Source organism: Salvelinus fontinalis, chromosome 41 (genome assembly GCF_029448725.1).
Source record: "Salvelinus fontinalis isolate EN_2023a chromosome 41, ASM2944872v1, whole genome shotgun sequence".
Classification (NCBI taxonomy): domain Eukaryota; kingdom Metazoa; phylum Chordata; class Actinopteri; order Salmoniformes; family Salmonidae; genus Salvelinus; species Salvelinus fontinalis.
Genome location: NC_074705.1, coordinates 23,076,274 through 23,095,557, shown reverse-complemented (window position 1 = coordinate 23,095,557; position 19,284 = coordinate 23,076,274). Strand labels below are relative to the sequence as shown.

General features: G+C 41.5%; 1 protein-coding gene across 1 annotated transcript in view; it reads right to left on the bottom strand.

Annotated features, from left to right (window-relative positions):
- Positions 1-19,284, bottom strand: part of LOC129840333 (uncharacterized) — a 104,874-nt gene that overhangs the window by 48,232 nt on the left and 37,358 nt on the right. Inside the window, exons 4-5 of the mRNA XM_055908132.1 lie at positions 14,410-14,676; positions 4,647-4,934 (exon numbers count right to left, since the gene is read on the bottom strand). Of these exons, the coding sequence (XP_055764107.1) occupies positions 4,647-4,934; positions 14,410-14,676 (555 nt within the window). The remainder of the gene's footprint in view (positions 1-4,646; positions 4,935-14,409; positions 14,677-19,284) is intronic.

The following is a 19,284-nucleotide window of genomic DNA, read 5'->3' as shown; positions in this document are numbered from 1 at the left end:
GAGCTCTCTATTAATAATAAAACATCTCAGTACTGCAGAGCTCTCTCTTAGTAATACAACATCTCAGTACTGCAGAGCTCTCTCTTAAAAATAAAACATCTCAGTACTGCAGAGCTCTCTCTCAATAATACAACATCTCAGTACTGCAGAGCTCTCTCTTAGTAATACAACATCTCAGTACTGCAGAGCTCTCTCTCAATAATACAACATCTCAGTACTGCAGAGCTCTCTCTTAGTAATACAACATCTCAGTACTGCAGAGCTCTCTATTAATAATAAAACATCTCAGTACTGCAGAGCTCTCTCTCAATAATACAACATCTCAGTACTGCAGAGCTCTCTCTTAGTAATACAACATCTCAGTACTGCAGAGCTCTCTATTAATAATAAAACATCTCAGTACTGCAGAGCTCTCTCTTAGTAATACAACATCTCAGTACTGCAGAGCTCTCTATTAATAATAAAACATCTCAGTACTGCAGAGCTCTCTCTTAAAAATAAAACATCTCAGTACTGCAGAGCTCTCTCTCAATAATACAACATCTCAGTACTGCAGAGCTCTCTCTTAGTAATACAACATCTCAGTACTGCAGAGCTCTCTCTCAATAATACAACATCTCAGTACTGCAGAGCTCTCTCTCAATAATACAACATCTCAGTACTGCAGAGCTCTCTCTCAATAATACAACATCTCAGTACTGCAGAACTCTCTCTCTTTACAAGGCAGATGAGGATGAGCTCTACCTCTCAGGCCTGGTTCCTCTCAACCTACACTATACTTTGCCTAGTGGGGGGGGGGGGGGGGGGGGGGGGCATAATTTACTCTGAGAAAAACAACAAACAATAACAACCTGTACAAATTCCTTGACATAAGTCAAGTTTTGAAGAATTAGTAAATTATAAAATGATATAAGACATTAATTCAGCTGCGATTTAAAACAGAAAGTGGATTGGGTTGGCATAAAGCGGTCTGGAGAAAATCATTAAAAAGGAATCATTCAACCACAAAGTGATTGATACTATCAGACCTCAGGATAAGACCCAGATGCAGAAAGTTCAAAGTAACAAAAGGTTTTTACAAAAACAGGGGGCAGGAAAAACAACAGGTCAAGGGCAGGCAGAGGTCAGTAATCCAGAGCAGACTCACAAGGTACAGAACGGCAGCTAGAAAACAGGGACGAGAAAAACAGGAGTATGGGGAAAAATGCTGGTAGGCTTGACGAGACGAACTGGCAACAGACAAACAGAAAACACAGGTAAAAATGCACAGTGGATATGGGAAAATGGGTGATATCTGGGGGGGTGGAGGGGTGGAGACAAGCACAAGACAGGTGAAACAGATCAGGGTGTGACAGATACAATGGCTTCAAACAACAAACACAACCTGCAGAAAATGGATTGAGATTTGTAAAGAAGACGCATTAATACTGAGAAAGGGTAAGAATCCACAAAGCTATTTACCTCAAAGTATAAAATAATATTTTGTTTTTGTCCATCAAATGTTCTGAAATAAAAATATTGCCCTCATATATCTGAAGTACTGTAAGTGTAACGGTCGTAGAAGTCGTTCTCCTCCTCAGACGAGGAGCATGGATCGGAACAACACGCAGCGAGGTATGATGACATACTGAATTTATTAAACAAGACGAAACACTATGAACACTTGAACAAACTACAAAACAATAAACGAAGTAGACAGACCTGAACTTACGAACTTACAATAATAACACGAAGAGGAACAGACTACAAACACGAACCAGTCCCGTGTGGTGCGACAGACACGGAAGACAATCACCCACAAACAAACAGTGTGAACAGCCTACCTTTATATGGTTCTCAATCAGAGGAAACGTCAAACACCTGTCCCTGATTGAGAACCATATAAAGCTAATTACCAATGAACCTAAACATAGAAACACATAACATAGAATGCCCACCCCAACTCACGCCCTGACCAACTAAACACATACAAAAACAACAGAAAACAGGTCAGGAACGTGACAGTAAGTTCATAAAGCACACAGTTCATCACGTTATACGGTGAGCTCCAAAAGTATCGGGACAGTGACACTTTTTGGGTTGTTTTGGCTCTGTGCTTCAGCACTTTGGATTTGAAATGATACAATGACTATGAGGTTAAAGTGCAGACTGTCAGCTTTAATGTCAGGGTTCTCATCCATATCGGGTGAGCCGTTTATAAATTATAGGAGTTGTTGTACATAGTCCCCCTATTTTAGGGGACCAAAAGTATCAGGACAAATTCACTGTATTTGGTCCCATATTTCTAGCACACAATGATTACATCAAGCTTGTAACTCTACAAACTTGTTGGATGCATTTGCTGTTTGTTTTGCAGATTAATTTCTATTGGGCACAAAATAATGGTAAATAATGTATTCTGTCACTTATATTGTAAATAAGAATAGAATATGTTTCTAAACACTTAGACGTCTCAACACAGTTAGGCACACAAATATCATACCCCGAAGACAGGCTAACCTCTCACCGTTACATAACAGGGGAAGTTAGCATTCTAGGGGGGTATGATATTTGTGCGTCAAAACTTTCTCACTCCTCACTGCATTATTCAGGATTCATTCAGGATTGTGTAATCATGGTATCGTCCGTATTCATGTAAAAGTGTTTAGAAACATTACATTCTCATTTAGAATAAAAGTGACTCAATAATACACATGTGAATTTGTCCCTATACCTTTGGCCCCCTAAAATGGGGGGACTATGTACAAAAAGTACTGCAATTTCTAAACCGCTCAACCGATATGGATGAAAATACCCTCAAATTAAAGCTGTTTGTCTGTTCTTTAACCTCATAGTCATTGTATTATTTCAAATCCAAAGTGTTGGAGTACAGAGCAAAAACAACAACATGCGTGTCACTGTCCCAATACTTTTGGAGCTCACTGTACTTCATCTGATCGCATGTAAGTTACTATGCTTCCTGTTGTTTCTCTTAATTTTTCATTGAATTAAAAACGTCTCCAACAGTTCAAACATGTTTCTCTCTTCTTGGTCGTTTGTCTCAATGTAACAGATATGGAGTTATGTAGTGAGAGCCTTCAAACCCCATGTTTCTGGTCCTCAGTTACCCACCAGGAAGACCACAACCTGGAAGGAAGCAGTAGAGGAAAGAGCTCATGAGACAAAACATTACTAATGACTAGGGACCGGAGTTTTTCCTGGTCAGGTCACATGGTCTGGAAAAACTCTTGGTCTTATGTTATAAATGCAACAACAGGTGTTCTTCCTTTCCTTTAAGAATACCAACACCAATCTGACTTGTTCACTGTTTCTCTTTCATTGCATCCAAATAATAATACCACATGTTGATCACCACAAACATAATAACAATGTAATAACAATGTGACCACTTCCTAATGCTTTCTTAATAAATGTTGTGGTTGGTGTCTTTCTCAGACTCATACTTACCATCCTAAAAACACTGGATTCTTTACTGGTGGTCTTTCTACTCCATCAATGGACTGGCTTCTGGCAAGAAAACACACAACAGAAGAGTTGGGACTTAATCACACACACACACACATTCAGGTAAGCATGCAAGCTTACACACATCCCTGGTCTCCCTTCACACCCTCATAAACTACAACAATCATACAGTACAGGGATTTCCTAGTTTGTCTATTCTTGACCACAAACTTGTTCTAATTAGATAGTTAAAAGCAAACACTCTAGATCACATGACAAACTCATTCCACGGAGGGCCAAGTGTCTGGGGTTTTCACTCCTCCCTTGAACTTGATTGATCATTTAAGGTCACTAATTAGTAAAGAACTCCCCTCACCTGGTTGTCTAGATCTTAACTGAAAGGAAAAACCAAAAACACGCAGACACGAAACTCTTCATGGAATGAGTTTGACACCCTGTTCTAGATGAACCCTTTATATTTGTAATACACAGTATAATGTATTTAGCTTTTCAGAATCAGTCAGTTACAGGAATCTATCCACTTAAGTTTCATACACACCTTCATTCCCCTGCCCCTTTCCAGCTTTGTCTGCGTTGTCTTCCCCTGTTGTGGTGATGGCAGTTAGCGGAACAGTAACCTCTGCAGAATCAAACACAGAAGGAAAACATCAACTACAGCCTCTCTCCTACTGCATCAAAAGCTATTTAAGAATGTACCTGCTTTATACAGTCTTAAAATAACTGGATGACTTGCCTTGTTCTGGCTGGACTACATCACTGCCTTTAGCTGAGAAGAGAGAAAAGTTGAGTTTAGCATTCTCATACACAAACCATATTAGTATTTGTTGTGTTCACTTCTGGATGACAATGAAAAGGATGCTGAGTGGCAGAATTCCAGATGAATGACACGTTGTCTTACCATCAGGCTTTGATTCATCTTTAGGACGGTTGGATCCGCTAGGTTTATCTGCAAATGAGAACAGAAGGACAAACTCTTTCTAATTAGATCGTGTGAAAGAAAACTCCAATACTTATAATACACAGTATAATGTATACTAAAACAAAAAAATGCTTGTGAGGCATTGCATAACCTGCTGTTTCTACATGATCACACACACACATACACAAGGGTACATACACACAGATCTATGCACACACACACACACACACACACACACACACACACACACACAAACACTCACTGATAACAGACAGTGTATATGTCTTCTCAAGCAGTTTGCTGTTGAACTCCACAGAATAAACTCCACTGTCTGTTTTCTTCAATCCACTGATTCTCAGCTCTCCAGTAGTCTGGTCCAGGGTTGTACGCTCTTTGAAGGCACCATAGATGTCCAGACCACTCGAATCCTTGTCCCAATATGCCACCCAGCACTCCCCATGCTTCCATAGGATGCTTGTGATGGAGTCAGGCACTGTGGACTTGTCCGGCGTCAACACGAGCTCACCTCCCACTTCATGATAAAGATACTCTGGAAAAGCAGACATTTCATACATGTATCAGAGTATCAATGTACCCAGGGTAACACATTAGGGTATAAATATGTAGTCCTAACCCTATTGGCATTGAAAGTGACATTATTGTCAACATTTACTGTTTATGTCAAGAATTCTGCTTGCTGGTTGTATCTGGTCTATGTAGTCTAACCATTTTGACTAGTATGTCCCCCCTCACCACCACTACTGGAGTAGAAATGTATCTAGACTACACCACAGATGGAAATCTTTGGCTACACCCTACCTCAGAGGCTGTCCACTATTATATCAATATAGATCCTATTAAACCACTAGAGGGGCTATGTCACAATCCCTCAAAGTTCCAGAATGGGGCAAAAATGACAAACATCTTGTTCAGGAAGAAATCCAAAACCAGTCTAATTGGAATGAATGGCAGTAGAGGCATAGATGATGCATTTCCTGATTTTACTGATGCAGGAAAATAAAAGGCATGTGACGTATCAGAAATTGTGTAATGAAATTATAGTCAACCTAAAATATTGACATATAATTATAGATACTGCTTATAGGAAAAGAGGATGAACTTTAATGTCCCAAGGGGAAAATTGTCTTAGACACACAGTACCGCTGTATACAAAATAGACACTGTACATAACACACTCAACATAAAACATACATTACACATTACCCTTATCATACACTTCTCATACAGCCACAGGGAGGGATGTTGTCTCACACCCATATGGGTATAATACAAATTGTATGTATAAAGAGCCTTTAAGATTTACTGAATAAAAATATAAACGTAACATGTAAAGTGTTGGTCCCATGTTTCATGAGCTGAAATAAAAGATCCCAGAAATGTTCCATATGCAAAAAAAAACATGCACAAATTTGTTTACATCCCTGCTAGTGAACATTTCTCCTTTTCCAGGATACAGTGCATTTGGAAACTAATCAGACCCTTGACTTTTTCAGCATTTTATTACATTAGCCTTATTCTAAAATGGATTCAATAGTTTTCCCCTCATCAATCTACACACAAGACCCCATAATGACAAAGCAAAAACAGGTTTGTTTACATTTTTCCAAATGTATTAATAAAAAAAATAATGTAATAACATTTACATGAGTATTCACACCCTTTACTCAGTACTATGTTGAAGCACCTTTGGCTGCGATTACAGCCTCGACTCTACTTGGGTATGATGCTACAAGCTTGGCACACCTGTATTTGGGGAGTTTCTCCCATTCCTCTCTGCAGATCCTCTCAAGCTCGGTCAGGTTGTATGGGGAGCATCGCTGCACAGCTATTTTCAGGACTCTCCAGAGATATTCAATCGGGTTCAAGTCCAGGCTCTGATTGGGCCACTCAAGAACATTCAGAGACTTGTCCCGAAGCCACTCCTGCGTTGTCTTGGCTGTGTGCTTAGGGTCGCTGTCCTGTTGGAAGGTGAACCTCCGCCCCATTCTGAGCGCTCTGGAGCAGGTTTTCATCAAGGATCTCTCTGTACTTTGCTCCGTTCATCTTTCCCTCGATCCTGACTAGTTTCCCAGTCCCTGCCACTGAAAAACATCCCCACAGCATGATGCTGCCACCACGCTTCACCGTAGGGATGGTTCCAGGTTTCCTCCAGATGTGATGCTTGGCATTCAGGCCAAAGAGTTTAATCTTGGTTTCATCAGACCAGAGTCCTTCAGGTGACTTTTGCCAAACTTCAAGCGGGCTGTCATGTGCCTTTTACTGAGGAGTGGCTTCTGTCTGGCCACTACCATAAAGGCCTGCTTGGTGAAGTACTGCAGAGATGGTTGTCCTTCTAAAAGCTTCTCCCATCTCCACAGAGGAACTCTGGGAGCATCGGGTTCTTGGTCACCTCCCTGACCAAGGCCCTTCTCCCCCGATTGCTCAGTTTGGTCGGGCGGCCAGCTCTAGGAAGAGTCTTGCTGGTTCCAAATTTTTCCCATTTAAGAACGATGGAGGCCACTGTGTTCTTGGGGGCAATGCTGCAGAAATGTTTTGGTACCCTTCCCCAGATCTGTGCCTCAACACAATCTTGTCTCGGGGCTCTACGGGCAATTCCTTTGACCTCATGGCTTGGTTTTGGCTCTAACATGCACTGTCAACTGTGGGACCTTATATATACAGGTGTGTGCCTTTCCAAATCCTGTCCAATCAATTGAATTTTCCACAGGTGGACTCCAATCAAGTTGTAGAAACATTTCAATGATGATCAATAGAAACAGGATGCACCTGAGCTCAATTTGGGGGTATTGTGTGTAGATTGATGAGAGAAAAAAATGAATTTAAACCATTTTAGAATAAGGCTGTAACGTAAGAATACGTGGAAAAAGTCAAGGGGTCTGAATACTTTACAAATACACTGTAATCCATCCACCTGAAAGGTGTGGCATATTTAAGAAGCTGATTAAACAGCATGATCATTACACAGGTGCACCTTGTGCTGGGGGCAATAATAGGCCACTCTAAAATGTGCAGTTTTGAGGGAGCGTGCAATTGGCATGCTGACTGCAGGAATGTCCAACTGAGCTGTTGCCAGAGAATTGAATGTTCATTTCTCTGCCATAAGTCGCCTCCAATGTTGTTTTAGAGAATTTGGCAGTACGTCCAACCGGCTTCATAACAGCATAACAACTTCCACATCTGGCTTCTTCACATGCGGGATCATCTGAGACCAGCCACTCAGACAGCTGATTAAACTTAATTTCTGTCTGTAATAAAGCCTTTTTGTGTAGAAAAATTCATTCTGATTGGCTGGGCCTGGCTCCCCATTGGGTGCGCCTATGCCCTCCCATGCCCACCCATGGCTGTGCCCCTGTCCAGTCATGTGAAATCCATAGATTAGGGCCTACAGAATTTATTTAAATTGAATGATTTCCCTATATCAACTGAAACTCAGTAAAATCGTCGAAATTGTTGCATTTATATGTTTTTTCCAGTATACTTAGCTTTTAAGATTCAGTAAGTTACAGGAATCAGCTCATCTGGGACAAATATGTATTGAGTGTACTGTAACAGACAGAGCACTCTGTTACCGGGTAAACTACCCACTTAAGTTTCATACACACCTTCATTCCCCTTCCCCTTTTCAGCTTTATCTGCATTGCCTTTCCCTGTTTTGGACACACACACAACACACACACACACACACACACACACACACACACACACACACACACACACACACACACACACACACACACACACACACACACACACATACACATATACACACACACACACGAGTAAAGGTCTCTAATTGAGTTAAAACAGATTTCTGGTGATGCCGTTAGTGGAACCATAACCTCTGCAGAATCACACAGAAGGAAAACATCAACTACAGCATCTCTCTTACTGCATCAAATGCTACTTAAAGAAGTTACTTCAGCTTTCTACAGTCTTAAATTAACTGGATTACTTGCCTTGTTCTGGTTGGACTCCAGCACTGCCTTTAGCTGAGGAGGAGAAGACGACAAGAGAGAAAAGTTGAGTTTAGCATTCTCATACACAAACCATATTAGTATTTGTTGTGTTCACTTCTGGATGACAATGCAAAGGATGCTGAGTGGCAGAATTCCAGTCGAATGACACGTTGTCTTACCATCAAGTGTCATTGAACTTTATATTTAAAGTAACTTTATATTTAAAGTAATTAACAGAATTAAAATAAAATAGCAATCAATGTATGTTCTTGTGATATTCTGAGATATGCAGATGAGCATCTATGCTACTTCTGCTTCATGACGTCTTAAATTAGCTGGAGGACTTGCCTGTGGTTTGGTTGTTTCCATCCCTGCCATTAACTGAAACAACCAAACCAGTACAGGTAGGCATAGTGGAGCTCCATGGTGCTGAATGGACAGCGCCTCTGTCTAGTAGACAGCTATATCATTCTATATACTTAATGATGAGTGTGTGTGACGTTTGGTGTGGCGTTCTTTTATGTTTTTAATTTGTACACTTGGTTTGTAAACCATCTGTCAACGATGGTTTTACAGTGGTGAGGTGTTGGACTGATCTTGTACCTACCCGCAACAAATGGACTAAATTATGAATACGCTGCTGGCTGGGGAATCCAATACAGCAGAGAGTTTATACTACAATGCAACTCAAACACGATGGATATCCCAATGGCCCATCTAATCCCTGATTGTCTGCGAGAGGATTACAAACCCAAATGCAAATGTGGAAAACTCGGGGGAATCAGACACCACCTCCCTTACCCACCCCCTTGCTGATCAATGCCCAGTCACTGAGGGGGAAAGCGGATGAGCTGTCAACGACTCGGCGCTTCCAACACAAATACCGGGAGGCCTGTTTGTTGGCGTTTACTGAGACTTAGCTGGATGACAGAGTCCCGGACAGGGAAGTGGAGCCGGCCGGCATCACACTGGTCAGAGCGGACCGTGATCTGAACGTCACAGGGAAACATCACGGCGGGTCGTCTGCCTGCTTGTCAGGGACCAGTGGTGTAAATCAATACTGGTAAGAGAGAGACTCCGTACCACCGACATTGAACTGCTTCTGTGTCACTGTGACCCTACTATCTGCCCTGTGAGTTCCCCCAATTGTTTGTTACCGTTGTGTACAATCAACCAAAAGCTAATATAACAAAAGCATCAGAGATGATTCATAATCTGTCACAGAAACTGGAATCCATCTCCCCCAACGCACCCACATTTTAACAACTACTTTGCACAAGTTCCTGTTCACATACCACCAGTATGTGAAATGTCACACTAGAAAAAAATAAGACTCTTGATTTGTACTATGGGAGAAAAAATGCTTTCTCTGCCACCACCAGACCTCCCCTGGGGACATCAGACCACAATAATGTCTACCTCCGGCCAACCCACTGTTGCCTCCTGGAGAGGGAGAAACCTACAGTTAAAACTGTCCACATCTTGAACGACAATAGTATCACTCATCTCCAAGGGTGTTTTAACTGTACTATGTGGGAGGTACGAGGACAGCAGATCTTGATGAACTCACAGATGTTGTTTCAGACTCCGTAAGATTCTGAGTTGAGTTAGTTGTGCCTACTAAAACCTGTAAAATCTTAAGCCTTGGGTATCAACAAATCTAATATCACTACTTAATAGGAAGAAGGCAATAATAATAGACAGACTTTAAGAGATGTACAACGTGCGATCAAAAGACAGATACTGGTGGACAAGGAGGCATAGGAGGGTGGAGAGAACCCTCTCCTTAGGAAACTCAAGGGTGGCCTGGCAAGGGATTAAATCCATGGCTAGTGCCTCCCACATAGGCAGGGGAAAACCAGTGCTGAACTTGGGAGACATGAGGGACAGAACATGGCTAATCAACTGAATGTTTTCTTCTCAAGATTTGAATCTGACGACCTTATGTCGGAGGTAAAACAAATGGAAGCAGCATTATAAATGTTTGACAGGGTTGTTGTTAAACAGGCTGATGTTTTGAAGTTGCTCAGGGGATGTAACGCACACAAAAGCCCAGGTCCAGACAAAATAAATGGACATGTGTTAAAGCACTGTGCTGAACAATTGGCTGGTGTTTTTAGAAATTTTCCAATCCTCGCTCGACCATCAACACGTGCCAGTATTGTGGAAAAACTCAAGAATTATACCCTTTCCTAAAGCATCTAATCCCTCTGTGCTGAATGACTACCGCCCTGTTGCCTTCACATCCTGCCTTGATCAGCTTGTTGCATGATGACGAGGAACAACATGGCCCGGTCCTTTGTAGAGTGATGTGACGAATCACACTTGGTCCTCAATACCAACAAGACCAAAGAGATGTGCATAGACTTCAGGAAGTGTACAACACCAACCTCTGCAACATCTATCAGAGGTCAGAATATAGAAATTGTAGAGGAATACAAATACCTGGGTGTCCTCTTGGACAATAAGCTTCAGTGGAGTAAATGTACAGACCTGATCTACAAAGAGTCAACAGAGACTGCACTTTCTCAAAAAGCGGGGATCTTTTAATGTAGACTGTACTATACTGACTCTGTTTTACAAATCTTTTATTGAGAGTATTTGAACTTTTTGTATTGTTTGTTGGTTTGGCAATGCCACTGTCAGCCAGAGAAATATGCTGAGAAGGATTATCACCACACCAAGCAATGTACTTGGAGTCACACAGACAGGCCTGGATGAGATCTTTAAGGTCAGGGCCCTCCGCAAGGCACAAAATGATTTTAGACCCAAGCCACCCCCTGTAGCCAGACTTTGAATTACTCCCCTCTGGGCGCAGGTATAGGGCACCCCTCAGCAGGAAAAACACAACTAGACAATCATTTGTGCCAGGTGTGATATCCCTCCTAAATAGCTCGGGCTAATGTTCCTATCGACCCAGTAAGGCCAGCAGGCTAGTCTCTTTTTATTGGTATGTAAATGATATGAAAGTTGTATTTTCAATTTGTTTTGTATTTAAACACCACTTGAAACATGTACATGACACTGCAACAACATGTCCCCATGGGGACAGTAATGTCAGTAAAGTAGGTACTGCAGGAATTTGTTCCAACTAGGCACCACACCAGACCAACTGAGCTAATTGATCAGTTCAGTGATGGCCTCAATTCAACACACCTGGTCTTCTAGGTGGTTAAATCAAAAACATGAAGTGTCTGCGGCCCTCCAGGACCAGGGTTGTCTACCCCTGCAGTAGATGAATACTATAAGCTCTAAAAGACACAAAACCTGCAAAGGTCTTGAGACGTTCTGAAACAAGCTACATCTCTTGTGCCAGCAGCATACCACCCTGCATACCACTGCTGGCTTGCTTCTGAAGCTAAGCAGGGTTGGTCCTGGTCAGTCCCTGGATGGGAGACCAGATGCTGCTGGAAGTGGTGTTGGAGGGCCAGTAGGAGGCACTCTTTCCTCTGGTCTAAAAAAATATCCCAATGCCCCAGGGCAGTGATTGGGGACACTGCCCTGTGTAGGGTGCCGTCTTTCGGATGGGACGTTAAACGGGTGTCCTGACTCTCTGAGGTCATTAAAGATCCCATGGCACTTATCGTAAGAGTAGGGGTGTTAACCCCGGTGTCCTGGCTAAATTCCCAATCTGGCCCTCAAACCATCATGGTCACCTAATAATCCCCAGTTTACAATTGGCTCATTCATCCCCCTCCTCTCCCCTGTAACTATTCCCCAGGTCGTTGCTGCAAATGAGAATGTGTTCTCAGTCAACTTACCTGGTAAAATAACGGTAAAATAAATTTAAAAAATCTCTAAACCAGCAACAATCATATCAAACAAAACAAGATGGAAACCGTTCTCAGAACTGAAAGCGTGTCCTGAATGACAACCATGGAGCAAATCAAATGGAGCAGAAGATTGTGAAATAACTGGCTTTTCAACAGTACAAACTAGCAAGGGGTGACAGTGACAATCTTTATCCACAGTGTTACCTCTATGGGCGCCATTTTGACAGTGAAAAAATGCATAGATGTAAAGATAAACCAAAACCCAGCAGATTATTTCAAATACTTGTCACAAGTACATCATTTAAAGCACATTTTCCTTGCAGATTCCAACCTTATAATAAACATTTTATATACGCTAACCCACACACTGATAACTTTAAACTCACATGAATAATCATCACTTTCTCAAACTGTGTTTCTCATACTGTGTTTCTCATACTGTGTGTACAACTAGCCTAACTTGTTCTCAACTAGAATACCTGGTTAAATAAATAAATAAAACATGTCACAAAAGCTTGTTCTTCAAATAAATGTCACCACTAATAATATGAGAAACACATTTCTGGCAACATCTCCACATATCTGCATTGTCAAAATGTCCCCATAGAAGTACCATGTAAAAGGTGTGTTAGTGTTACTACCTGTGTTAGTGGGCTGATTGTTATTACTCTGATTCATGGAGTAATCTCTAGAAGACTTCTCCCCTACAGTGTGTGGTATCCCGGGAGATCTACCTCGGGGTTTGGGGATAGAGGAGAGGTATGTGCTGCGACTTTGGCTCCCTCTGCTGGGAGTACACAGGCTGGGCACCCCGACATGCATGGCCCCAAGTAGAGAAATTAGGCGAAACCAGCCGTGGAGGCCACATAATAGGAGCACATAATAGGAGAACAGAGAGACCGACATAGAGTAGAAGCTGAGAAAAAGGACCGAGCCAGCCCTACGTGATTTTATTTTATTGCCTAGTAAAGTCGTGTTTGCTGACTAGAACCTCCCTGTCTCTGTGTTAATCTCTGCACGCTCAACCCAACACCCCATGATTTACCACAAGTGCTATAAACTGTATTCATGGCAACCTCAGAAAGAACCCCTGAAGCTCCATGGTTGGCAACCTGAACATCCCCTACAGTGTGATAAACAGTATCCGGGGAAAATGAAATCTGATTGTTGACTGCATCCCTAAAGTTACACCATCCATCAACATTGTTTACAGCAAACAGAGTAAAAGACGTTCCTTGCGTAAGGTTATGATCAGAAAACTTGGAAATATTCTGGGTGGTAGGACTACAGCTATGCACTCTCTCTCTCTCTCGCACACACACACTTTGATTAAAACACACTTTGATTAAAACAGGTTTCTTGATTTCTGGGGTGGGACAAAAACAACACTACTGTCCTGTGCTGTGAGGAAGCATGTGTGCAGTGCATAGAAGGTTGTGAATATAGTGCAGTACATGAATAATGTTGTGTTTGTATTACTTTAGCGACCCTGTTAGCAGGTTGAATATGGATCAGAGTCAATTTAGGGCAAAACTTACAATAAATTCCACCCCAAACCTTTTTAAAAAGTTGATCCGGGTGTCTTGGGGATATCCTGAAATTAAAAAGACACACAAATGTTAGACTTTATTAAGACACTTAAAGCGTTTAAATGAAATTCACATTGTCTAACATTTTGTGAAGCAGTGAGTATGAAGAGTTGAACCAGGAAGAGCCAGAAAATCATCATACCTTTTATTTTCTTCCATACCAACCAAATCTGGAAGTAAAAATGTTTATATTTGATCACTTCTTAAAGTACAAGTCTGCATTAATTTTCCGTCAGCTATGGAGAATGACTTTACCCACAATTACATGTTTAAGCTGCAATAACAAGCCATCATGTCTGACAGCACCAATAAACAACCTGCATACAGTACCTGCACATCTGAACACTACTGTAAATTTCAGGTACCACAGGTATAGCTCACTGTTGTTGCTACTGTTGTGTCAATCTGTGCTTCACAACTATGTACATGTACAGTACTCTGTTACTGTAGATGTGCTGTTCTTACCTATTCATTAGGCAGACAAGTGTTAATATTGCAGTGACAATGAAAGGAACAACAGCACCGATATTGGAAGGCTCTGAAATGATTTTTCTTTTTATTGATACTTTGACAGGAGTTAATCAGGAATTCTACATAGTGCAGCATTCAAAATGTCCTACAACACTAGCAGTGTTACTAACATATCAATACATAAGACTGTAACACACTTATGAGTGTCCACTCACCTGAACCAAATACCTCTCCAACTGGCTCACTGACTTCCCCACTAACAGCGTTATTCAGCTTGCAGATGTACTTGTAACCATTGGTTGATTTGCCAGTGTTGCTCTTAGAGACATTCCTCTGTTTGTATAAGACCTCCCATGCTCCTTCTCCCACTTTCCAGCTGTAGGTGACGGGTTCAGCATCAGTAGTGTTGCCCTCACAGGTCAGAGTGCAGGAGGTTTTGTCTGGGTTACAGGAAGAAGTGATTGTGGGTTTGGGGACTGCCTCTGTAAATAGAGGAAAGACACAGGAATAATTTGGAAAAATGCTTGAGGTAGTGTTGCACGGTATACGGAATCTTAAGGTACTTTTTCAATTCTAGAACATGAAAAATGATTTGGCAGTAGAATTTGTGTTACTTTCGGTGCTGCAGATGTCCCCCTTAACCGCGCACGGTGCCTGCTCCACTTAGCCTGCATTGGGGGTCTGTGCTGCATCATGTTGGCTCTCAAAGCATGCTGCACAGAAGTTAAAACACTTGAATAGGCATGTAGAAATGTATGTAGAAACAAGGCATGTAGAAATGTTGAAACGGTTAATTACTGTTTGCAAAACAATGTCCATACATACAGGCTAGAACACTTCACAATGTAAGAAGATACCGGTAGCTTCCAGCTTTGTAAACTTTCCTTGCTAGCTTACAACTGAAGCTAAGATCAATTCACTACTCTAGTACTTTGTTTGTGATAATATGCTAAATATGGTGATTTCAAAGCTGATTGCCACAAACTTGACTCATTCACTTAAAAATCGGTTTCTCTCTCGCACATCACTCCCAAAAATGATATATTGCCTCAGCAAGCTGAATGTGTGTGTGAATAGGGCTCCGATGGGCCGCCTCCTGAATGGCATCATTATTGGTTAAAGAGACGCTTGTCTAAAATAAGGTCCCTCTATGCAAATTTTGTTGATCAGTTCAATAAAATAAGTCCCAAATGGAAGGGAAACAGATTGATTGTCAACTGTAGTCCCATGATATGAGCCAAAACAAGCTCAATAACAATGCATGTACACACTCCTATTGATTATGCATTCACCTGTATTGTGAATAGGCCAAGCCTAAATGGCATTCTCAATAGAGATTTACCATTCAAATAAATGATTAACATTGGTAAAAATCAAATCAAATTGATTGTATGATTGATATATTAATGCATACATGGCTGTCTCTGAAAAATGTTGATGTAAAAATGTTCTAATGTAATGATATTGAACTCAAAAGATGCCCAATGATTGAACAAAGCAAGAGCTGAGTTTAACTGTCTGTATCAAGTGCCATTCTGTGACTTTGGTTAATATGCCTTCTTTTTTTTGATGTGGTATCGAGTATCATGATACTAAACCTGGTATCGAAGTCAACATTCTGGTATCTTGACAACACTATTGTGAGGCACTACATAACCTGCAGTTTCGTGCACGACACGCGCACACATGCACATACCACAGGAGGGTGGTGGCACCTTAATTGGGAAGGTCGGGCTTGTGGTAACGGCTACAGTGGAATTGTATCAAATAGATCAAACACATGGTTTCCAGGTGTTAGATGCCATAGCATTTGCTCCGTTCCGGCCATTATCATTAGCCGTCCTCCCCTCAGCAGCCTCCTGTCACACATAGTACAAACACATGAACACAAACACACATGTACACATACAGTCCTGTGAAAAAGTACTTGCCCCCTTTCTGATTCTCTATTTTTTTATATTCTTTTGACACTGAATATTTTTAGATCTTCAACCAAAATATAAAATTAGAAAGGGAACCGAAGCAAACAAGTAACACAACATATGGATACTTATTTAATAAACAAAGTTTGCAACACTCAATGCCCCTGTGTGAAAAAGTAATTGCCTTTACACTCAATAACTGGTTGTGCCACCTTTAGCTGCAATGACTCCAACCAAATGCTTCCTGTAATTGTTGATCAGTGTCTCACGTTGCTGTGGAGGAATTTTGGCCTACTTTTCCATGGAGAACTGCCTTAACTCAGCAAAATTAACTCATCAAAAAATGTATTGCTAGTTTCAGATCCTTGCACAACATTTGTTGGGCTTAGGTCTGGACTAGGCCATTCCAAAATATTTATATTTGTTGCTTTTCAGCCATTCTGATGTGGACTTGCTTGTGTGTTTTGGATCATTGTTTTACTGCATGACCCAGCTGCATTTCAGCTTCAGCTCACGGACAGATGGCCTGACATTCTCCTTCAGAATGGTCTGATACAGAGCAGAATTCATGGTTCTTTCAATGATGGCAAGTCGTCAAAGTACTGAGACAGCAAAGCATCCTCAAACCATTACACTACCACCACCAAATGTTGTGGAAGGACCTGAAACGAGCAGCTCATGCGCCAAAACAATCAAGAATCCACATGTTGTTTTATTTGTTCACTCAGGTTTCCTTTATCTAATATTATGTTTTGGTTGAAGATTAAAAAAAATATTCAGTGTAAAAAAATATGTTAAAATAGAGCAAATCAGAAAGGGGCCAAATACTTTTTCTCAGCACTATATACACACAAACACACACATTTAACAAGGTACTGATGACAGACAGTTTATGTCTTGTAAACAGTGGCGATCTTGGTGGGGCAACATTTTTTATAAAATGGTAGATGCATGCCAGCAAAGCCACTACACAACACAACACTAACAAATAAATGAATTGCACTATAACAGTGACAAACGGTGCCCAACAGCAGAGCTTTCTTTTCAACATCATGGAGTGAATCCTTACCACTGTTACACCTGGCTATCAGCGGAGCCTTGTCTGACAGCAAAACAGTTCATTCAGCCTCATTTACTGCATTTTTAAATAACATGGCTGACTTGCTTAAACAAATGTGGTTTCTACTGACAATTTAGATGTACAAACTATGGCATAAGTGAACGATGAGTGGATAAAAGGCAGTCCGTAATTTTGATGAAGACATTAATGAGCGAAATAAGATGGACGTAGTCAATATAACTATTTGTCAGCACTATCACGTCTACTCCTGCTCCTCCCCTCTGGTGTTCGACGTCGCCAGAATACTAACCATCGGTCCTGGGAATCATCATTAAGCGCACCTGCAGATCCTTATGATTCACACCTGGACGCCATTTCTTCCTTATTACCTCCCCTTTATCTGTCCCTCCCTTACGTTCATTCCTCGGTCGGTATTGTTCCTGTGTTTATGCATTATCGCCACTGTTTCGCTGTCGTTTCATATTTGTTGTTTTATTAAATGTTTCAGCTGCTTCTCGACTCACAGCGTCATCATTACAAGCACTTTTGAAATGTACAGCGACAGAATTCAGAACATGGTTGTTCTTACAATATTCTCCCTGTACACCAAGTCAGAATCGTATAATAAATAAAGGGGGCATATAAGCAGACAATGAAAGTTCTTAAAATATTAAATTATGACATTTCTCTAAAACAGGCTATAGGCTACATGCAGGGGTGAAAATCTGATATCAACCTTGGAGGGGACAATTACAATACATTTTTTCAAGAGCAATTCCTAAGGGGGACACCAAAAGTAGTGCTGTAACACATAGCCTACGTTGTAATATGTTAAATGTATATTGAGGAACCATAATTCCTACAACTGGATAATTGATAGGTACAGTAGTTAACTGAAGGGTTTTCCCAACTTGTTCAAATGTTTAAATCATTATAATTCTACAACTAATAATAGTTATAGCAGTGCTCCTGACAAGTCCAGTATGTATGCAGTCCGTGAAATAAAAAAGTGTAATGAACGTATTCAGCACCACAAGGTTTCCAGTAAGTTTACATATACTATAGAGTGGAGGTCCCTGAGGACCGCTCAAAACCTTGCCTGCCTTGCTTGAAAATATGCAGGGGTTCCAGTACCCAAAAAAGGTTGAGAACCACTGCTATACACACTACTGAACCAAACATATGTTTGTGGGTTTCAATGGATCCAACAAATTGCTGGCAGATATTTTCCCTCTTGAGACTGTCCAGCCTGTCTTTATGTACATTACAGACAACTACGCCGTTCAGTCTCTCTTGGCCCATGCTAGCCCGTAGCCAAGTCTTTAACCTGCGGGGTGCACTGAAACTCCTCTCAGCCTCACATGAAGACACTGGCACCACAAACAAAATTCTGATCAGCACCTCAACTTGGTCAAACAACCCCCGCACCTCCACTGGAAGCCTCATGAGGACCTCTGCTGCCTCTCCACTGCTGCTACAGGGGTATTTGTTGTGAAAGAGAGGGATCTGCACTGAAAGAGAATCTATGTTCAGTTCTGGGTACTGATCTAGAGACTCATCCAACTCCCCCGTGAGAAGAGCTCTTTCCAACTTTTGCAGGACGTTTAGACTGTCCTGGTCAAAACGGTCGCCAAACTGAACCTCCACATCATCCAACACTTTAAAAATTTCTGCCCTATAGTGATCCACTGCTTTGCCAGCAAATCGTCTTGAGTGCGTCTCAATGGATTCAATAGAGTCAATCAATGTTGTTGCTTTCTCATACAGTGCAAGGTAGCTTTCGTCATTTCTCGTGCCTCTAAGAGATGACCGCACACACTCGACTGCAGCCTGCATACCAGAGACAGTCTGAGTTTTCTTCTGCAGTGAAATGTTTAGACATTCAAGCTCTCCAAGAACAGCAGAGGCAAGTGTGAGGCCCAACACAGTATTGCCTTTGCTTAAGTGCTCGAATAAGCCACTGGCAGTTGAAGCTGTCTTGGATGCAGTTTTTGCCATCTCCTCTAGGCTGCTTAGTACCCACTCATACTGTCCTAGCAGAGCTCTAATAGCAGTATACCACACAGTCCACCCTGACCAGGGTGGTCAGATTTGTATCTTTGGACGTG